The following is a 23,061-nucleotide window of genomic DNA, read 5'->3' on the forward strand; positions in this document are numbered from 1 at the left end:
GGGTTGGAGTTAGGGAGGAGCCTCGAGGATGGGGCTTGACTCCAGAAGAAAGATTGAACTTGTTCTTTAACGTTGAACTGGTTATCGAACGTTAGTTGAACTTGTTATTGAACCTGGACCAAAGAGAAACATATGTTAATATCAGCGGTCCTAACTTTCCCAAACAATAAACATGCACACACAATTTCACACAGTCATCAGCCTTCAATTGACCAACGGATGATGATGATGAAGATGGCTGCCTAGATTTGCACCGGTCAAAACCTGCATCGAAATTACAAATTCTATTAGAATGTGACGAGGGATTCGTGCCGCTCGAAGACCTCCGGGTACATCGTTGTGTGATGCATCTGTTACTATAGATGTTAATAGGTAAACCTACCTCAAACAGGTTCGTGAGTTTACGGCCCCCCCACAAGAAAAGCGCCTGCCCTTTTGTTCTCAAATGTTACAAAAGACAGTTGGTACTTCTTCTTTCTTTGGATGAGCACTGACTTGTGAAGGTCCACTCACAATCTAGTTCCATTCATTCAGTCAAAACACAACACCATAGTACAATTTACAATTCTTTTATTTGACCAAAGTCACAAGAAATCTTCTTGTGTTTTAACCAACAACATACACAAGCATCGCTTTTCTTTGGCGATATTACAATATTTACAATACTTGTATCGATGCGAGCAAAATCAAAACGTGGAATGTGTTACGCCTTCTTGTCATGACGTCGCCTTCTTGTCATGACGTCATATTTTATGACGAGATGGCAGCTGGTTATAGTCTCGGTCCTCTAGCTGATCCAGTCTCGGCAAAGTAGTCTCGTGTACTGTGCTGTATAATGTCCAAAAGCGTCACAGACGCTACCACCACCGCGATACTCACGGTACAGAATCTTCTTCTTCCAAACAAACCCAACTTCACCAGAGTGACCAGACGTTCTGACGTCCCGGCGATCTGCCGCCTCACTACAACTCTTCAAAGTCGGATCATTCCGCTGAAGGTCATGCAACTGCTCAGGGGTGACTGTTTCTAGCCCTGGAGCAGCAACATGTAACAAAGTCGGCTTCTTCCCTTCAGCGGCAGCCTGAGCACGAGTGACAACTGACACAACCTTGGACACAGCGTACACTGGAAGAACAATCGAGTCACCCAGCCGGGCGTGATTACCTACAATGAAATCAGCAACAGGTGTATCCATGACGATAGCCTCAACCTCACCAGTGTAGAAAGGACAATCAACCTGAACCTTAATCACTGGATAGCGCCTCTTGATGTCTTTCTCAGCCATAGAAACCTCAAGATCCTGTCCTGTGAACTGAGACCGGGAAACTAATGAACTCTTCACGACACAAACCTGAGATCCAGTATCACGCAACCCCTCCACTGCAACACCATCTACCACAACCAGGCATCTCGGGTCGTAGTCTTGCTGGCTACAGGGAGTACACAGAGTAGGTACACTGACGGGTGGTAAAGACTTCTCAGGACCACTATTCACCGCTCCCGTCGACTTGCTCTTCTTGGGGCAATCTCTAGCCAAATGTTTGGGGGACTCACAGATGAAACACTTCCTACCGGATGTACCAACTGAGTTATCTCCACTTTTCTGCTTTTCACCAACGCCAGCCTTTCCACCCTGATCACGATCATGCTGAAAAAACTTCTTACTGTCACGGTGTGCTTCAAAATGAATCTCAGCGGACTTAACTGCTTCGGCTAACGTCTGAGGTTTTTTCTCCTTAACGTACGCGGCCATGTCCGCGCTCAGGGTCTGCAAGAACTGTTCCAGCAAAACCAACTGTTTCAGTTCTGTGATCTCGGAAAGCTCATGCCACTTAGTCAAATTCTCTTCAATGCGAGCACCGAACTGTCTGAACGTTTCATGTTCTTTTCTCTTGCAGGTTCTGAGACGACGGCGGTAGGTTTCGGCTGTGAGCTGATAGCGGCCTAACAACGCGACCTTCAAACCGTCATAGTCGTCTGCGCTATCATCATCCAGAGTGTTGTACACTTCTACAGCCCTACCCGACAACCTAGTCGAGACCCTAGTTGCCCACGTATTTCTCTTCCACTTGTACAAGGTAGCGACTCTCTCAAACCTTTTCAACCAAGTAGCTATGTTTTCTTTGCTCTCATCAAACATCGGTATGGAAGGCCGAAAACCACGAAGGTCACTAGACTCTTCTTCACCTGAGGAATCTCCCTCATTATCAGCTCCATCCCTACTTCCTCTCTTCACCCTCTTACTTTCCGACTCTCTCTGCAGGAGTTGCATGCGAAGGTCATGCTCTTCTCCTTCCTGCTTTTGCTTACGGTCATGGTCCTCTCTCTCTTGCCTTTGTTTTTCTTCAAACATCTGAGTACGTTCATATGCGGCTTTTTCATCAGTCTCTCGCTGAGCTTGAACATACTTAACTCTCTCATCAGTCTCTCGACGCGCTACTTCTAGCTTGTCCTGATAAGCTTTCTCTTCCAGTTCTAGCTTGTCCTGATAAGCTTTCCTTTCTAGTTCTAGTCTTTCCTGTTTCTCATCTTCACGGGTCATCCGCTCGGCAATAAACTCAGGAATACTGGCAGATTTAACACCTAGCTCCTCAGCAAGTGAACGCCACCTAGCAATCCTATCCGAACTACTTTCCGTCCTAGACGCCATGATAGCACTATCATCAAGAACACGACCAGAACGAAGTTCCATAAACAAGAACAAACTAGCAAACGGTTAGCCAAAACATGAAAAATCAAAACAAGGCACAGCTGACTGGTAACAAGGACAGGAAACCCACAAGGCCTGATGCTAACCCTCGGGCCCCTCCAACCACCCACAGTTACCAGACAACAACAAAAGCTAATTAACTACCGTACATCAGTGTCCAGTGTATGGGAAGTGTGGCCAACGACAAAAAATGAAGTGAATTCCTTGAATTCAAAGAGAATTTATCCTGGCAAGCTCGCCATTGTCGCGTGCATGCACGTTTGCATGTTTAGTTTTTCACACAAAAACTTTGGCCACACCACACAGCACTCACAGAACACCAATGTAAATAAATGAAAGTATTTAATAGTTCCCAGTTGGGTGAAATATGGGGGTGACGATGGATGGAACAATGAAAGGGTTAACACGAATACATGAGGATGAACATAATGAACATGAGAAAGTACACAACAGTCAAAATAACGACAACAAACGACATACGAGACAATCAGGATAGTCAAACACAAAGCACGTACGTCATAAAGGCCCTCCTCATTCCATAAATGATATCTATCGTAAGAAAGTACTTATCTACACGTTCGACGAATTCAGGGGGGGGGGGGGTGCGCCCTCGGGTCGACACCTGCGTCTCTGTCGCGGGGGTGAGAGAATCAGCCCAGTTAAGAGCTGTCACACGGCACACACTCTGCAGCGACGGCGCCGGTTCGATGTTGCTGCCCAACAGCAGCGTGGTTGCGCCGCTGTGACGTTACAAGATAGCTGCTCAAAACAGCGTAATGAAACCTCGGAGAAGATCCAGAGGGGCTGCTCACTCAGCAGCGTGGGGGTGACGATGCGAGAGTCCAAACTGGCTGCTCAAGCAGCAGCGTGGTGGTGCCTCCTCCATGCTGTGAAGCTAGGGTTCGCACCTTCCCGTCCGGTCTGTCTTCGACAGTAAACACTGAAAGCCTAGAAGGCCAAAGTCAATATTCTCCCCAAAAATATAAGACACGTGACTTCCTCCTCCAATAGACATCATTATTAGGGATGAGGAGGAAGCACAATGACTAAACTTTGGTTTCCTTCTACGATATAATTTACCATTATAATGATTTCCTTTTAAACACTATGATGAACACTATTTACAACAACACAAAGACGAGACAAAACAGTACAACTGGTAACTAATGTAGGTTCCCTGTCCCCTGCCACCGGCCGCTAATTCACCTTCAGCAAAAACTGACAAAAGTCTATCCAATTAGACCAAGAAATATGACTTACCTCACACAGGCTAATGAAAATCATCGCGCACTTTACGCAACCGACTTTAACAAAGTCCACAGTAGACGTACATTACTACTGAAAATAACTTCGAACTCAAACGACAATTCACACACGAATTTCGAAGCCGTTCGAAAAAACATCTTGTCTCGGCCGAGACAGAAAAAAGAATGCTTATGAATTTTACAGTCAGCAACCAGGTAACCGGTGAACTCTACAAATAGCGCGCAGCCTACCGTGAACGTCCCGTGCAATGCGTGCAAAGCGTGCAAGGCGCGAATCACTGAGCTAAGCCCAGCTACAGGTCTTCCCACCTTGACACAGGTACCTGTCAGCAACGCCCGACCAAGGAACCTTATAACTACATACAACTGTCCGCGACAATCGGAACATACGAATTATCTCTCTTGACTATTACAATGGACATCAACCAGCGACATGAAACAAAGCTCCAGCTCCACAAAGTTACAAAATGCATGCCTCCATGATTGATAAAATGGAGGAGGGGTGGGTGGTGGAAAAATGTTCACCAAATACAAAAACTTGACCTTTCAGCTTGCTGGACTTGCGTAGTGACGCTAAGCTAAGCTGTCCGCCGCATCGGTCAGTTCCAACGGTCCGCTACGAGCCAATCAAAGAAAGGCGCATGCAATGACACAAACTGCCCATCGCCACGCGAGCGTGGCGAGAAGCTCTTTTGTGTAAGTGCATGTGCTAACAAACTGAATTACAGCTGGTTACTGTCCATCAGAGCTGTACTGAACGCGCACTCATCCGCTCGTTCCATTCTTATCAGTCACTCAAACAAATTAAATGTCCACACCAGCTGTTTGCAGTTAAGTCCACGTAAAGTGAAATGTTATTGAATTAAATTAAAGCTTTTTATGATTTTAACTTTTGTGAAAAATCATAGCAATTTCAAAATCAATTTTCCAAAACATATTTACAAAAAACATGAAAAAGTTTAGCATCAAATTATAGCACAGCAGGGCACTGCTGGCCGATTGTCTCCCCTGCCCTTCTGTTGGGTCAACAAAGGGGCCATAAACACTTCCCTTTTGCCTTAAAAAAGAAGTGTTGACCCCAAAGAAGGTAGGGAATGAGATGGACTGAACTGCAAAATACCTGAGCTTGCTTTTAACTGTACACAATGCAAAAATACACAGTTCTGGACTTTCGTTATCTCCCGTGTCTCGGGGCGATCTTTTGTGTCCGTGAAGTACCAGGCCTGAGAACCCTCGAGACCTGCAACATAAGAAAACAACACCGCGGCAGAGAATAGCTTGTGTATTGCATATGTGAACAGCTTAGATCATGGGTCACTGAAGTGTTGCACAGACGGTCAAAAATAAAGTGCAAGAGAATGCACTCTAAGTGATATAGTACTGTTGCTTAGAGTCTGTAGGATGCAAAACGGCGAAAAACGCAAAAAGAAACAAGCGTTCCAGACTTTGACAGTCTTTCTGTGTTGGTTGCCGCAAATTCTTCTGCTCATACAGGTATACCAAACAAGTTAAGGATATGTCTTCAGTGCTATTGATCAGATGTTTAACAGCCGTGTTTGGGTCACAGACTTATGTGTATTCAAAGATATGCATTTCTTCTTCTCAAAACCGTTGTTCCTGGATTTGAGCAATATTGTACTATGACGTCACAGGTCCTTGACCACGCCTACCCTCAAAATAGCGTTTTTGATGGTATGACTCACTTTCAACCGTGGAAACGGTGACTTAAACTGAACGATATTCAGATTTTTTACCCCAGAGAGTTTGTTTGGTATCTGAACTTACAGGGCATACCCATTCCGTGTAAATCCACCGGGCAGTCAGGCTGATTTAGCGTGTAAAAGAGAGTGACCGCCATATTGGATCGTGGTTCTGGATGGTGTTTTTGCCGGGTAGCTGCAGTTGATGTGCAATAAATCTAACACCTTAGGTAGCAGGCTCCCCACATTTTACAGAACAATGACAGAAACCCTCATCTGTATTCGTTTCAGTACTAAGAGCAAAACGAAACAGAAAATGGTCGCTGTAACGGTTTTCCGTTAATATTTTGTTATATCAAATCTTATCTTATGTGAGCGCATAACGTAGACACCAAGACATTCCAATGCATCCACACACATTGAGGCAACACTGTTTCAACATATTTTATGATAATGCATTCAAGTTGGCCGCATATTTTATTGGAATGAACTGACTAGCAGGGGGAAAATTCGGCCTGAATACGGCTGGAAACACAGAATCAGTCTATGTTTCTCGCAATACCTTTACACTCAGTTGACAAAAAAGGAACATAACTAATTCTAACAACCAATACATCAAATTAAAGCTACGACCTTTAACTTTCCAGCAAAATAAGTAACATTACGTAAAAACCGATATTTATTTAATAGGATAGAAAAATAACAGTTGTAGCGAAGGCACTGAAACTTCTTCGATGCAGAAAATAACAAAACTCTCCAAACTGAGATAATCGGCAAACGTATATATCATACACATAAAAAGTAGAACTCGAGACAAACATTCTGATATGCATTACATGGGGGAACATTATACAGTGACTTAGCATGAAACGAAAAACTCTACCAACTGAGCTACCGGGCCCCCATCTGGGAATAGCGCGCGTCCTTTTAAACAATTAACCAATCAGGGTCCAGCATCTAAGACACACTTCCAAGTTTACAATAAACACAGCGATCCTGAAGGCAGAAACAATGGGTCAGGGGGAGATAATTAGATAAGGACTGAAAGAGAAAAACAATTAAATGACCGGACATAACATAACTCTATGAGTGTTGGCAGTTCACCCTGTCACAGTTAGAAAGTATGGGTCGTACAAGACCCACATCTTCTGGACTTTGTAGGGCAAAGAGTGATTCGGTGCAGGTCAATCAAAAAAATGTTTGCCCTTTGAATCTATTCTGCTAATACTGTAGACATTTTCTTGACAATTTCCTCATGGAACACGAAGGTTTTGTCATCCAATCCCAAGAAAACGTAGTGGCTCCTCACACGTTTCATCAACCGGACCTGAACACCTTCCTCTTCCAGCTTGTCGATCTGGAACAAATACAATAAGTACCGACTCATCCCTAAATCCGTTGCAGAGTATTATATTTATTTACTACCATGGAAGTTGATGTTAACCTGTGATTTGTAAAACTGTAAAAACATTTTACAAATTACGTCGAACCTAAAAACCACAAAGTAATACATGCCTTTTCATTTTATTTGTATTAATATTTGTTGTCCAGATCCCAGTCAACCAGGCCAAAATTCCACATGAAAATGGAAGTGTTTGAGTAAATCTGCACATGTTATTATTTTCTATAATTCGATTTCGAAGCGTGATAAGCGCAGATTTGTTTGTCTGTCGGTGTGTCCGTCACAAACATGTGCACGCGAGTTCTCAAAAACATTCTCAACATCGTAATTACCGCCAAGCTGATAGATCCCTGGACTTTCGAGATGACAAGAAAATATCGGGCGCATTTACGTCATTTGTAAAAAAAAAATGTTTTACATATCTCGCGGTGTGCCACGTGATTTGTAAAACAGTGGTTACAAATCACGCGGCGCGCCCCGCGATTTGTAAAATGTTTTACATTTCTACAAATCACGAGTCAACAGTTGAGATCAAATACATGACGTAAAAAGCTCTGTCAACGCACAAGTATGATTTGACAAAAATGTCATCTTTGTGTACACACGGTTTAACAACATTATAAGATGTTGGCGTGTGAAAGCAACTTTCTGTGTTTTGAGTTCATAAAATGTTGAGATAAGTATGCCAGGTTGCACAGTTCGGTAGGTTCCTCTCAGTATTCCACCCCCTTGGTTTTCAGTTGTAAATATCTAAGCTTAGTGATTGAATGTGGAAGCTACGTTTGGTCAAAGCTCACATAAGATTTACATCGTGCAAGCAAGGTACGTTGGGTCAAAGGTCACAGAAGATGTGCGTCGTGCAGCGAAGGAAAGAATCGCGATCTTGTTTCCGACTCAGTGCCTCTTTGTTTTTCATTAGACCTGTCATTCTGCTTGCTCGGCTTTGTTAGATGTTTGCATATCTCGTTGCTCTGTTCTTTGCTTTTATTATTATTTCTTATTTGCGCTTCGTTTAGCGATACAGCGTCTTGTGCACGGGTCAAAATGTGTGTGTCAGGGGTCAATTGGTTTGACTTGAACTTGACGTTCCTGTTTCTCTGAACGTCTGTGTATCGAAACACAGATACACGCACTCCATGACCTTGTACGAAGACACAGCGTATCACTAGGTTTCATTTGTTTGTGATGAATTTATGACCTTTCATGAAGTAGTTTTGTTTTTTGTTTACTTGTGCCAGTTTGCCAGTTCGTTTTTTGGAACTTTGCAAAGTAGTGTCGTCTGTCTAGGTCTGGTGAAACGCCAATGAAAAGAGCCGAAGAATCCCCGAGCGTTTCTATTGGGTTTGCTTTTGATCATCCATGTATAGCCCGCTTCCTGCAACTATGGTAACCGGGGATTTATTGCATCGGGAACATGAGATTTATTTCCCAGGTGTTTGTGAATGAAAACTCGTGAAAATGATGACAGTATCAGTTATTGCGTGCTACACTAAGTAATATGCTATTACACATTTACAGTACTAGCTATCAATAAATTGAAAAAAGTGATTGCGAAATTATCACACCGTGTAGTGTTGTGCTATGCATTAATGCGCTCAATCAAACTTACTACTGCAACACAATGCTTTCCCTTGGCTGCAATCCCATTGACAGTCAACAGGTAGGCTCACACGTAGTCCCCAATCTTGAGTTCCCTGTTAAAAAGAAAATCTGTGTCAGAGTGTGTGAACTGACTTTAGTATTTTATTCAAATTTTGAATTCCTCATTCTTTTGTTGAAAAAAGTATTCTTGGTGCATGTGAATGAGAGTGATCAATATAGATTCTGTACGTACGATTTTAAAATAATTATAGTGAAACCAGTGTGTGCAATTGCAACCAGTTTTACTTTTAGTCTTATGAAATATTTACATTATTACAATTCATGTTAAAGTCTTTAGGTCTACCTCTTTGCTGGATGGTCTGGCAGCTGTTGAGGCGTCGATGGCTGATCTGGCAGGTGAACGCGCGTAGATGGCTTATCTGGCAGGTGTGCGGGCGTAGCTGGCTGATGTGGCAGGTGTACGGGCGTAGCTGGCTGATCTGGCTGGTGTCCGGGCGTTGTTGGCTGATCTGGCAGGTGTACGGGCGTCGCTGGTTGATCTGGCAGGTGTCCGGGCGTAGCTGGCTCATGTGGCAGGTGTCCGGGCTGATGTGGCAGGTGTACGGGCGTCGCTGGTTGATCTGGCAGGTGTCCGGGCGTAGCTGGCTGATTTGGCAGGTGTCCGGGCGTAGCTGACTGATCTGGCAGGTGTACGGGCGCAGCTGGCTGCTGTGGTAGCTGCACAGGCGAAGCGTGTCCGGGGGCCGTTGGCTGGTCTGCCCGTGCTTGTCTCCGTCTTGGAGGTGCAAGTCGCGACACGTTCCAGTCTCCAGCAATTTCAGCATTTTCACAGTCAGCATCTTCTTGGCAGCCCTGGCAAAAACAAGAGCGCTCTCGTGTTGCAACCACGAAAGGTTGGATTCCCTTCACGCAGTGAAGTCTCTGTGTGTTCTTCAGTGGCTTTGTCCCTGTCCGCTCTGGCCTGTGCCTGTTCACATCTTCTGCAGGCACATACACAAACCGACGTTTGATGTGGCTGTGCTCATCCGTTCCTGCACGCGGAAGACAATTCATGTGTTGACATCATGACAAATAAACGCAACAGCTTTTAAGCTTAAGAAAAACACCAAAAAGTTAACTAACAGACCCCATTACTTTGACGGCCACGAATTCGGGAATCACAGAACATTACAAATCACGTATTTCCAAGTGCTGAAACGTATTTAATAGAATTCAGTTACAACCAATGACTTTGGATACAATAGAAGAAACATTTCTTACCTTTGGATTTGTTCCAGCTTCATTGGGACAGCGCAAAAGTCCAAAACAAGAACATCACTGACAAAATCTCACGCCCATAACAGGTTTGATAAGTTTGACGGAACGAACTATGAGGTCACGCTCTCAATTACGTCATATTTTCACACAATATTTGGTGCATCAAAAGTCTATGGGCGCTAATTATGATACAGACAGCAATTTTTCAATACAATTTTCGTCTACTACAGCGTTTGAACACAATCTTCCGCCCATAACGATGTGACACGAAACTCATTTGACTTAACGAGAGTCGTGTTCTGCCGACACTATAATGTTTTTCTTTTTTAAAACACATTATTATGGTAAAGCTTTTCTATTTCTATGCTAAAAATGACTTTTCTTTGTTGTTAATGATATTTTGCAAGAATGCGACCTGCCTCAAGTTTGCCCATAACGTGTGACACCAAAGTTATTAGCGGAAGACAAATCTTCCGAGTGCAATGACGTCTTAAAAGTCAGTTTACTGCAGCATTTTATCCCTCAGGCACATAAAAGAACAATAAGACTGTAGTATGCAGGCCTCCATTGCTTTCTTCTGTCATTGATGAAAGTACTGGCCTGGGTTTAAAAAGTGTACTGTCGCTGTGCAACAAATCAGTCGCCATTTTCTGCCGTGTTTTGTGAATAAAATGTGTTTAAAATCCACACACACAAAACAATGTTGTTGGTTCCTTTCATTTCGTTTTTGTTCATTTCAAACTAAGCAGTGTGGTATGCTTTGTTTCCTTTTAATTCAAATGGATGGCTTTAAAATGAGCATTTTAATCTGGTGGTGTCAATTTCACCCATGATCTGAGCCGTTCACATATCCAGTAACGTAAAGTTCAGTGTACCAATGATGGACTGCAGATCTCTTCACTGTACTTTTTTGTTTTCGCAGGCAAGCCTGAATAGCAGTTGGGCATTTGGATAACTTGTCTAGCGGGAGTCTGATCCCCATTCGTCCACCACTGTGGGATCGTCTAAAGCTGACTTCAAATTTTTTGGGTTTGACCTAGGCTAAAGAACCCTTGTAGCCAATGTCGAAACCATCCCTAAAAACCTGAAACTAATCTGTTGGCGAGATCCGGCCTGTAGCCTTCGAGCCACTTTTGCAATGGCTCACTTTGAACCGGTTTTGGGCCCGCCCCAACTTCTGTTTGATTCTTAATGGTACCAGTGATGGTAGGCCCAGCGCGGCTGATGTAAACCCTCCAGACGTACCTGCTATGCGTTCGGTGACTGCAAACGTGGCTGCAGTGCAGGCTTGGGAGGCCAGGTCCTCACCAGGTCCGCCGACTGTTGGGGTGTCTGGCTTGTTGTTGGGGCGTCAGTGTACCAAGCCGTTGGTGCTCAGGCAACTGGAATAAAAGTGGTTAACACCACGAGGCTGTTGGTGCTCAGGCAACTGAAATAAAAGTGGTTAAACTGAGTTTCATGCGAAAAACGTGTGGCTGTGTTTCAAGCGCACTCAAAACGGCTGTGTTTCAAGCACCTAAAAACTGTGGCTGTGTTTCAAGCGCACATAAACTGGCTGTGTTTCAAGCGCCGAAAAGTTGTGGCTGTGTCTCAAGCGCACGCAAAATGACTGTGTTTCAAGCACATCAAAATTGTGGCTGTGTTTCAAGCGCACATAAACTGGCTGTGTTTCAAGCGCAGAAACGTTGTGGCTGTGTCTCAAGCGCACGTAAAAAGGCTGTGTTTCAAGCACATAAAACTTGTGGCTGTGTTTCAAGCACATGAAAATTGTGGCTGTGTTTCAAGCGCACATACACTGGCTGTGTTTCAAGCGCAGCAAACTGGTGGCTGTGTTTCAAGCGCACCAAAACACGATTGGAGCTGTGGCTGTTGGTGCCCAGGCAACTGGAATTAAGTGGTTAAAACAATGAGGCTGTTGGTGCTCAGGCAACTGGAATTAAACTGGTTAACACCCAAGCTGTTGGTGCTAAGGCAACTGGAATTAACGAGGTTAACACAACCAAGCTGTTGGTGCTCAGGCAACTGAAATAAAAGTGGTTAAACTGAGTTTCATGCAGAAAAATGTGCGGCTGTGTTTCAAGCGCACTCAAAATGGCTGTGTTTCAAGCACCTACAAATTGTGGCTGTGTTTCAAGCGCACATAAACTGGCTGTGTTTCAAGCGCAGAGAAGTTGTGGCTGTGTCGCAAGCGCACGCAAAATAGCTGTGTTCCGAGCACATACAAATTGTGGCTGTGTTTCAAGCGCACACAAAACACGATTGGAGCCGTGGCTGCTGGTGCCCCGGCAACTGGAATTAAGTGGTTAAAACAATGAGGCTGTTGGTGCTCAGGCAACTGGAACTAAACTGGTTAACACAACCAAGCTGTTGGTGCTCAGACAACTGGAATTAAAGTGGTTAACACAACCAGGCTGTTGGTGCTCAGACAACTGGAATTAAAGTGGTTAACACAACCAGGCTGTTGGTGCTCAGACAACTGGAATTAAAGTGGTTAACACAACCAGGCTGTTGGTGCTCAAGCAACTGGAATAAAAGTGGTTAACACAACCAGGCTGTTGGTGCTCAGGCACTGGAATAAAAGTGGTTAACACAACCAGGCTGTTGGCGCTCAGGCAACTGGAATAAAAGTGGTTAACACAACCAGGCTGTTGGTGCTCAGGCCACTGGAATTAAACTAGTTAACACAACCAAGCTGTTGGTGGTCAGGCAACTGGAATTAAAGTGGTTAACACCACGAGGCTGTTGGTGCTCAGGCAACTGGAATAAAAGTGGTTAACACAACCAGGCTGTTGGTGCTCAGGCAACTGAAATAAAAGTGGTTAAACTGAGTTTCATGCGAAAAACGTGTGGCTGTGTTTCAAGCGCACTCAAAACGGCTGTGTTTCAAGCACCTAAAAACTGTGGCTGTGTTTCAAGTGCACATAAACTGGCTGTGTTTCAAGCGCCGAAAAGTTGTGGCTGTGTCTCAAGCGCACGCAAAATGGCTGTGTTTCAAGCACATCAAAATTGTGGCTGTGTTTCAAGCGCACATAAACTGGCTGTGTTTCAAGCGCAGAAACGTTGTGGCTGTGTCTCAAGCGCACGTAAAAAGGCTGTGTTTCAAGCACATAAAACTTGTGGCTGTGTTTCAAGCACATGAAAATTGTGGCTGTGTTTCAAGCGCACATACACTGGCTGTGTTTCAAGCGCAGCAAACTGGTGGCTGTGTTTCAAGCGCACCAAAACCCGATTGGAGCTGTGGCTGTTGGTGCCCAGGCAACTGGAATTAAGTGGTTAAAACAATGAGGCTGTTGGTGCTCAGGCAACTGGAATTAAACTGGTTAACACCCAAGCTGTTGGTGCTAAGGCAACTGGAATTAACGAGGTTAACACAACCAAGCTGTTGGTGCTCAGGCAACTGAAATAAAAGTGGTTAAACTGAGTTTCATGCAGAAAAATGTGTGGCTGTGTTTCAAGCGCACTCAAAATGGCTGTGTTTCAAGCACTTACAAATTGTGGCTGTGTTTCAAGCGCACATAAACTGGCTGTGTTTCAAGCGCAGAGAAGTTGTGGCTGTGTCGCAAGCGCACGCAAAATAGCTGTGTTCCGAGCACATACAAATTGTGGCTGTGTTTCAAGCGCACACAAAACACGATTGGAGCCGTGGCTGCTGGTGCCCCGGCAACTGGAATTAAGTGGTTAAAACAATGAGGCTGTTGGTGCTCAGGCAACTGGAACTAAACTGGTTAACACAACCAAGCTGTTGGTGCTCAGACAACTGGAATTAAAGTGGTTAACACAACCAGGCTGTTGGTGCTCAGGCAACTGAAATAAAAGTGGTTAAACTGAGTTTCATGCAGAAAAATGTGTGGCTGTGTTTCAAGCGCACTCAAAATGGCTGTGTTTCAAGCAAATTATGGCTGTGTTTCAAACGCACATAAACTGGCTGTGTTTCAAGCGCAGAACAGTTGTGGCTGTGTCTCAAGCGCACGCAAAATGGCTGTGTTTGAAGCACATACAAATTGTGGCTGTGTTTCAAGCGCACACAAAACACGATTGGAGCTGTGGCTGCTGGTGCCCAGGCAACTGGAATTAAGTGGTTAAGACAATGGGCTGTTGGTGCTCAGGAAACTGAAATTAAACTGGTTAACACAACCAAGCCGTCGGTGCTCCGGCAACTGGAATTAAAGTGGTTAACACAACCAGGCAGTTGGTGCTCAGGCAACTGAAATCAAAGTGGTTAAACTGAGTTCCATGCAGCAAAACGTGTGGCTGTGTTTCAAGCGCACTCAAAATGGCTGTGTTTCAAGCACCTAAAAATTGTTGCTGTGTTTCAAGCGCACATAAACTGGCTGTGTTTCAAGCGCAGAAAAGTTGTAGCTGTGTCTCTAGCGCACGCAAAATGGCTGTGTTTAAAGCACATAAAAATTGTGGCTGTGTTTCAAGCGCACACAAAATTAACACGATTGGAGCTGTGGCTGCTGGTGCCCAGGCAACTGGAATTAAGGGGTTAAAACAATGAGGCTGTTGGTGCTCAGGCAACTGGAATTAAACTGGTTAACACCACCAAGCTGTTGGTGCTCAGGCAACTGGAATTAAAGTGGTTAATGTGTGTTTTGAGCCATAGAAAACCCGGGCCCCTTGGCTGTGTTTCAAGCGCAGAAAACGTGTGGCTGTGTATCCAGCGAACCCAAACACATTTAGAGAAAACATCATAATTATGCATTTCCCCCCACATATAAGTTTTTCAAGCGCATACAAGATAACTGGAATAAAAGTGGATAAAACAACAAGGCTGTTGGTGCTCGAGCAACTGGAATAAAAGTGTATGAAATAACCAAAGGGAAGTAATCGCTCAATGCGACATGTGTAATAGAGTAAGCGAGAGTTGTACGGAACCTTTACTCCTGGCACCTGAGAGAATAACAAGCATTGAAATGAACAAGCGACTTTCATCCTCAAAAAAAAAGGATGGCACCCGATGACCGCTGGCTTCCGACGCCGCTAGGCGTCCGTCCCCCCTGCAACGCAACCCAAAATATCAGGTGCAGCGTGGCCCTGGCTAAAAATAGCCGCCACGCGTGTACCACCCCAGAAGTCTGAGCCGTCACCGTGTAACCTATCGGAAAGTAGGTCGCTTGTACACGGCCCGTCAGTGCTTCTGCGAGAGTCTGGTCACAAACACAGCGCTGGAGACTGTCTGCCTCCAGCCAAATAGGTCACGCTGTCAGCACGGCTCGTACACGTGGACAGTGCTCAGCCCCGCGATCCTCTGTAATCGGCGGTTGGACTGAAGCTAGGCAGAATGCCACAAACCACAACTTGTTTAACTTTGTAAACCCCATGGAGGAGGCCAGCGAATGCCAGCATCGGCAAGGCAAACTCCTCAGCATCCATAGGTTCTGCAAACCTGAAATCATTTCCCCCAAGTTGTAAGATGACAACGTCAGGTGCAGTGCGAAAAATCTTTCGCAATTAGTTGGATCCGGCGCCATCTTTTCCAACCAATTGCTGGAGGCGTAAGCCTCCCCTGCCCACAATGTTAACGTACATGTGGCTATCAAGTTTGAAATCAGGACGCATGCGAGGATCGCATCCCGACTCAATGCATTCCCGCAAACGTCTGCAAATGGAATGACCAAAAACATATGCTTGTAACATCGTTAAAAACCAACAAAGAAATAAAAATGTTCACCAAATACAAAAACTTGACCTTTCAGCTTGCTGGACTTGCGTAGTGACGCTAAGCTAAGCTGTCCGCCGCATCGGTCAGTTCCAACGGTCCGCTACGAGCCAATCAAAGAAAGGCGCATGCAATGACACAAACTGCCCATCGCCACGCGAGCGTGGCGAGAAGCTCTTTTGTATGTTATTGGAACGTTCAATTATTGACAAAACATTTAGTCCACAAGCCAAGTATACCTACCGTGCACCCCCCCCCAGGGGTTGGCAAGACTGGTCTAGAAATGATCCCTAGAGTATCCTGAACACGAAACAAAAACTTTAACAGCAAAAAGTTGGGATGCTTAGGAGTTACAGCCCTTGACGTAAGGGTACCCTCTTGTGCGCTTACTGCGGCCGTTCGAAGTTTACTGTGAATCAACTGCTGTAAATGAACAAGAAATCTACCATGCACCCCTCCAGGGGTTGACGGGACTTGCCTAAATATGTTCCTTAGAGTGTTCTGAACACGAAACAAAAACTTAAACAGCAAAAAGTTGGGAAGCATAGGAGTTACAGCCCTTGATGTAAGGGTGCCCCCTCGTGCACTTACTGCGGCCGTTCAAATTTTACTGTGAAACAGCTGCTGTAAATGAACAAGCAATCACACGAAGTATTGTTCAGTGTTTCTAATTTTAATCAGAGTCTTCTGAGCTGGAGTCATCCAGGCCATTCTGCAAGAAGCACTCTGTGTCGTCTTCCTCTTCTTCCGCATCTGAGCAGTCAGGGACATCATTGAGGAGATCGTCAATGACAGTCTGGGGTAAGGTCAGCTCTTCTTCCTCTTCTGTCCAGAGTGGCTCTAAAATGCCATTGTTCATCACCCAGCCATGACCTTCTGTGGGGTTAGGAATGTCTGGCACAGGCTGGTCACCTCGCTTCCAGATGGCCACTTGATAGTTGCAGCGGCGAATATTTTGCTTCAGACTGCGTCGAGAAGGTGGCAAAGTAGCCAAGTCGACATTCTGACTGGCATTTACCACCTCTTCGCCACACTTCTCTTTCAGCAAGTGATGCCTCAGCTCATTAACCTTGCTGAATCGTGACCTGCCATAGATACAGCATGTGAAGGACTCCAAGTCATCAATTATTTCATCCTGCATGTCCCACGTGTTGCCAAGCTGAGCGAGCGTCTTCACAAATGCTGGCTTCTGCTGCAGAACCTTCACAGCCTTCACTTTGCCTTTGCCCTTGAAGGCGCTGGTTGAATCACAGCCTGTGAAAGCATGGAGAGACAACAGTGCAGTGCAGAAAGGCTGTGTAAGTCCTCTGGCTAGGTCACTGATGTCAATCAGTCGCTTCTTGTTGCCTTTGCCCGTGTCAAACAGGATTGTAACACCGTCTAGCTGAGGGGCAAAGTTCAGGAGGATGAAAAATACATCTGTGTCAGGACTCTTGACACGAATGTACTTGTACCCTTGATCTTGTCCATACTTGGAGTAGAGGATGACACGCGAGTCTGTTTCTTCTTGGGTAGACGACAAGGAATGAAGTTCTTGTTTATTCAGTCTTTCTACCATCAGCTGATGAGAGCTTGAATGCTTGCCCTTCACAGACGAGAACGACGTTTCTCTCCTTGTGCTTTTCAGCAAAGGAATCCTTGCTCCAGACATCCAGTAGCAGTTTAATGAACTGCACTTTGTTATCTTCATTAGCCAGAAATGCCTTCCAGTCTGCTGGTCGCTTTGTGCTATTCCCTTTCAGGATGATCTTGTCACCAGACCCTCTTCTCTTTCGCTCCATGGATTTCACAGAACAGTCTTGGTACATATCGGTGCTGAATACAAAGTCAGTTTCTGGTGGTACCATGTCGTAGAGCTTCTGGCAGATCTGGCGAAAGTTGGGAGGAACTTGTTGCATTGCGTGAAATGTTGCATTGCCATCGATGATCATTAGAGTCTCATCAACAGCGTCTTCCACAGTCTTCGTCAGATAGTGAAAAGCAGCGCTCTTGTCAGTCTTAGCCAAATAACTGTCTGCTGTCCCAAGGCTGTAAGGGACTGGAGTCAGCTGATAGGTCATGAGCTCTTTCAGATCCATGTTCAGATCGCCTTCCTGAGACTTCACGAGAAGTTGGAAGGCCACATTTCCTTGGTGCTTATATTCAGTCAATTTGTTTTGAGTTGACTTGAGTGTGACTCTTTTTGACGTGTCTGCCATGACTTTCAGCTTGAGACGTTTCACTGGCTCGAAGAAATGTTCTCCGGTTTCTAGTCTCTCAGTGATGAACTTCTCCTTCTCGCTTCTGCCTGCTGCTTCTGCACGTAGGACATCCTTCTCGATTTCAGCAGGTACTGTGGCACCTGCAATGACAGCATGATCAGTTTCTCTTTGTCATGAACCTCAAACGGGTTGGTGAAGCTTTCTACTGCAGCAAGTGTTCGTGCCACACTCTTTTCACTCCTGGTGACTTCTGTTGGACGAAGGTCACGGTGTTGAGTGTCCAGTTCACTATCCTTTGTCATTCCAGCCATGTTCATAGTCACTTGCATGTACTTTGTTCTTTGGTGGGTTGTCCTCACCCACTTTTGGTAGGCTGGATAGTTTGAAGCAATTCCAGTGAGACCTGCACCAGCTGCGGCTGCTCCTCCTTTGCTCTTCGCATTGCGCATAAACGTCTCCTCCATCGTTTTGTCAACGGCACATCTGTTGCCAGGAATGAAAGACCTTGCCACGCTGAATGCCCCTTGCTTTAGCAGCTCGGTGGAACCTGGGTGTGAGAGCTCAATGTTGGCGATGAAGAGTCCAAAGAAGGTGAGGTACCTTGCATAGTTTTGTCCCCCAAAGCTGAAGAAAAGATCAGGCATCGCCAATAAGCACTGGGCATACAACTCAAAGTCATTCGCTTTCACAGCATACAAGAGAGACAGTACATGCCAGATGTGGTCCATATAGGACATCCAGAACTGGGGAGTTTTCCCGTGTTTTCCTTGCCTGACATCTTCTCTATACTGTTCATAGTCTCTGAAGAAGTCACTCGTGCCTTTGTCATCCAGCAGCTGTGCGACAGTGTCGTGCGTGGAGGCTCCTCTTGTTGCAGCAAGCAAGTTCATGGTTTCTTCGGTCATCTGGGGAAAATCTCTGTCTTCTCCTGTCATTTTCAGGTAGCTCGCTAGCATCAAGCGTTCAAGGCATTCCTGCATCGTCTTGTGGCAGTGCAGTGCTCGGTCATATTGCTTCCCAGACTCAACTCCTTTCAAAGAACCAGATGTGATGAGCTCAGCTTCCAACATGATGTCTGACAGCCCAGAACCATTCATCTTTTTACCAATCATTTTCAGATAGGCACAAACAAGATGGAATGTTCCAATGTAAACTGTGACCAACCCTCTATACATTATCTGATGCTAACCGACACATATTACTTTATGAAAAACACATCAAACAAGACAACTTGATCTCCAATTTTAGTGTACAAGAAATGAAATCCTATGTGAACCGCGAAAAATCAGAATGCATAAGGCAGGTGTCACGAGACACCCCCGTAACTAGTTTGCCCTCAGAAGTTCCACTTTGTACAAAAGTAGCAGATGTTCTGAATAATTTCGACTATTATACGGTATAAATTGTCTATGAACGACATTGTCGTTACCTGTGGATACAACACAGGTTACAATAGTCCACAAAGCCCTTGAAATTGGAATTTTAGCGAAGACGAGCAATGGCGGCACATGTTGCAAGCAATGGCCGACCTGGGCAGTAATATTTTGTTAATTTTTAATCAATGGAGACGCACTATTGTACTGCGATGTCTTTACAGCTACCACAATGTCGTTTAGAGCCGATTTATACTGTTTAACAGTCGAAATTATACAGAATATCTGCTACTTTTGTACAAAGTGGAACTTCGGAGGGTAAACTCATTTCGGGGGTAATCTCGTATCGTGACACAGGCACTACTGATGCCAAACTGTTGACCAATAACAGAGATTACTCAAGGTTCTACCAGGTTCACTGACAACTAAATTAAAAAAATTGGGATCAAAAGAACATGATTTCTTGTTCATTTACAGCAGCTGATTCACAGTAAACTTCGAACGGCCGCAGTAAGCGCACAAGAGGGTACCCTTACGTCAAGGGCTGTAACTCCTAAGCATCCCAACTTTTTGCTGTTAAAGTTTTTGTTTCGTGTTCAGGATACTCTAGGGATCATTTCTAGACCAGTCTTGCCAACCCCTGGGGGGGATGCACGGTAGGCCTATCTGGCTTGCATACTAATTCATGCAACGTTTTGATTAACGTCAGTAATCTTATCTGTTTAAAAAAAAACCCAGTTCTGCCGATAACAGAGGTTCTCCTGATCAACGATTTTATCGCTGACAATTTCAAAGAACACCGATGCATTACTTCTGAAACAGGAAATATTAATATCGTTCGGTGTTTTTTTTATGTCTTTAATTGACATCTGCCAATATGTGAAAATTAAATCAGCATAAGGCACAACAAAAAAGTCTGTTTACGGTAACATAGGCAAAAAAAATAGGGTCGGTAGGTCGGGATTTAAAAAAAGAAACCAACAACATATTTTTAAGTTATTTTGCCAAAAAACAAAGACTTTTTTTTTAAATCTTTTTTTTTTTTCCCCCAAATGCTAAAAAAAAGTCTAGGGTCGCGCGAAAAAATAGGGTCGGTCGGGATACCGTAAACAGACTATTTTTGTTGTTGGCCTAACATTAAACATTATGCACAGGAAGCAGCCAGTTTTGGAAATAATTTTGTCACGGATTTGTTAAAGGCACAGTACGCCTCCCGTAAACCATCACAGATACTGTCAGGCTTTTACACACAGTACAAACACCCTTCCATTTGAACGCTCACCAAACGGGAACATCATAGGTGCCCTACGTAAAGAGCGAGCAATTTTCAAAGAATTTATTTTGCGGATTGTCTCAGTAGACAATCGGGCCGTGGTGCGTTTTGGCGCTAGACCTAACTTTTAAAATCTAAATAATAAATTGACAGCTTGTTACACAAACATTCTTAAATCATAAAAGAATTCTTTTTTCATCAAGACACGATCAGTACAATTCGAAGTTTTGAAAGTTTGAAAAAAGAAAAGCCCGGAAGCAGGGTCACGCAAGGTCGTGGTTCTCGTAGCAGACGACGGTTTATGCCTATCGCCAGTTCCTCTGAACAGTCAAAAGCCATCGCTAGAGTTCTTGTGAACCACATCCGTTTGTTTCGTGCATAGTGAGAGGTACATAATAACGTGCTATTGCAGATAAGCTCACATCGAGTCGCATTCAAATTTCCAACTGACGACTACATTGTGAAAAAGGGAAACTGGATCACACGGGTTCACGATGGCTCAGGGGTAAGATAAACCACGCAAAAATAAATTCTTTGACAATTGCTCGCTCTTTACGGAGGGCACCTAGAAATGTTCTCAAGCGGTGATTGTTTAAATGAAAGGGTGTACGTGTTTGTACTGTGTATAAAAGCCTGACAGTATCTGTTATGGTTTACTGTGCCTTTAAGTTTGTTTACGGTCCCGCATAGCCTAATAGGTTGAATACCAACAACCAACCAATCGTTAACTGACACCTGTAAATGTGTGAACATGATAAATTAGCATTATTTAAAAATCTGCACAGGAAGCAGACAGGCTGTTGTTTTTGATATGAGTCATAGTGGGAGGTTGCTCTTACTCCATGTAAAACACTTGACATATCAGATATATAGGCCTACTGTACACAAACAAGAAGATATCTTTGATATTCATGATGTGATTGCCTGCAGCTACGTACATTATCAGAGCTGCTTTGCTGACTATGTACATCTAAAATGATAAATATTTATATTTTTCACTTTTGTCACTTTTCTGCTGCTATACTCTTCTCCCAATAAACAGTTGAAGAGAAACTTGCTAGCCAGAACCCAAATCACGTAAGTAGGCTAATATGTACGTTTTGGCAACACGCCATGTTCTGTGGGTACTTCTGGGTAATAAAAGAGCGGAAGGGAAAAGGGGGATAAGTCTGAGGCAAATATGGTTAGCTCCCTTTCCCGTGAGGCCAGAAAACAGAGTTACTAAAGAGTTTGTTTTATGAAGTATTGCAGACAGAAATTAGTCTAGACTTTTATGTTGTTGTTCTTGCGAAATGCATTATGAAAAATAGCCAGGAGTACTAGTAATGGTTTGATATTTTTTTACGTTTGGGCTTGTGTTAGTTATGCAAACAAGAAGATATCAGAAAAAACACATCAAAAAAAGAGAATACGTAAAACTAAAAAAAGACCACTTCAAGGTGTGGTATATAATTATGCACTAAATGGACATAAACAGGCAGACATACAGACAGATAAAACACTGTTTATTGTCGGCGGCTGCTTTAACGATAACAAACAAAGTCTTTAAACGACAAACTTGTTTCGCCTTGCCACTAACTTAACTTTGCTTAAGCCAAACTTTGCTCAAGACATAACACCCACAAGACCTCTCTACCGAACGCAAAATCGCGCCATACATCAAGAAGAACGCTTCATAAATTCACACACTTCATAAAGCCCAAAGCACTATATGGCTCCACGATAATTTCGAATTCCTGAAACGGTGTTCTGGCACGATGATTTCAGGTCGTCTCTCTGCAGGACCATTTCAAAAATAGAGCACCAAGCTTTTGTGGTTTTAGGAGCGGTAAGTGTGCCATACACCTGTGAAACATCAACAAATCATGTTTTGTTGACACACCCCAGACATTCTGAAAGCTGCTTAATGCTTACTTATGTCTGTCTATTCTCCTTTGACGTTGAGCAGAATTTAAGGACTGCTTTTAACCTTTTGTTTTGATGCAAAAGGCCAATGAAAGGATCTTTTTGGCAAAAGAAAAGACAGACAGACAGACAGACAGACAGACAGACAGACAGACAGACAGACAGACAGACAGACAGACAGACAGACAGACAGACAGACAGACAGACAGACAGACAGAAAGAAAGAAAGACAGGACAAAAAAAAGAAAGCCAAAAAAAAAAAAATTGTCATTGTTAAAAATCTTGTGTCTGTCTCATTGAATACTTGACTAAAGTGTTCAGGATCAAATTATAAAATGTGATCTCGGAATTTGCACGTTATTGAATTTGAAAATTTGAAAACGGTTTCAACCCATTTCAACGTTCACGAACGATTCATACAACCAATCTTTATATGTTTGTTGCAAACAAAAAGCTCCTGTAGTTTCAAACGCCTCGGTAGATACATTCATGTAGCTATTAAGACTTGGCCGTGCGGTGTAGCTGTGTACATTGTCACACATCTGGTGCCAATCATATCTGTATAGGCTGACAGCCAAGACGAACGATTAGGAATGGGTGAGTAATAAGGGAAGAGGGACAATAACCGAGAGAATCTGAAAGAGAGAGAGAGAGAGAGAGAGAGAGAGAGAGAGAGAGAGAGAGAGAGAGAGAGAGAGAGAGAGAGAGAGA

At 44.1% G+C, this 23,061-nt stretch overlaps 1 protein-coding gene, 1 long non-coding RNA gene and 1 pseudogene across 2 annotated transcripts; all 3 read right to left on the reverse strand.

Annotated features, from left to right (window-relative positions):
• Nucleotides 1-787: 787 nt before the first annotated feature.
• Nucleotides 788-4,357, reverse strand: LOC138946753 (uncharacterized). The gene is made up of 2 exons (XM_070318156.1): nt 3,971-4,357; nt 788-3,658 (listed from the first exon to the last, which is right to left on the reverse strand). The coding sequence occupies exon 2, from the start codon at nt 2,690-2,692 to the stop codon at nt 788-790; it is 1,905 nt and encodes a 634-aa protein (XP_070174257.1). The 5' UTR covers nt 2,693-3,658; nt 3,971-4,357.
• Nucleotides 4,358-6,057: 1,700 nt separating this feature from the next.
• On the reverse strand, nt 6,058-9,239 carry LOC138947451 (uncharacterized). Its single transcript, XR_011449665.1, has 3 exons — nt 9,023-9,239; nt 8,687-8,771; nt 6,058-7,032 (listed from the first exon to the last, which is right to left on the reverse strand). It is a non-coding gene; the product is annotated as an uncharacterized lncRNA (long non-coding RNA).
• A 7,766-nt stretch (nt 9,240-17,005) lies between these two features.
• On the reverse strand, nt 17,006-19,837 carry LOC138947452 (uncharacterized; annotated as a pseudogene).
• Between the last annotated feature and the right edge of the window lie 3,224 nt (nt 19,838-23,061).

The sequence above is a fragment of the Littorina saxatilis genome, linkage group LG14 (genome assembly GCF_037325665.1).
Source record: "Littorina saxatilis isolate snail1 linkage group LG14, US_GU_Lsax_2.0, whole genome shotgun sequence".
Classification (NCBI taxonomy): Eukaryota; Metazoa; Mollusca; class Gastropoda; order Littorinimorpha; family Littorinidae; genus Littorina; species Littorina saxatilis.

Bases quoted from the DNA above. Each gene is read 5' to 3' on its own strand.
- LOC138946753 (XM_070318156.1), bottom strand. From the start codon at position 2,692: ATGGAACTTCGTTCTGGTCGTGTTCTTGATGATAGTGCTATCATGGCG.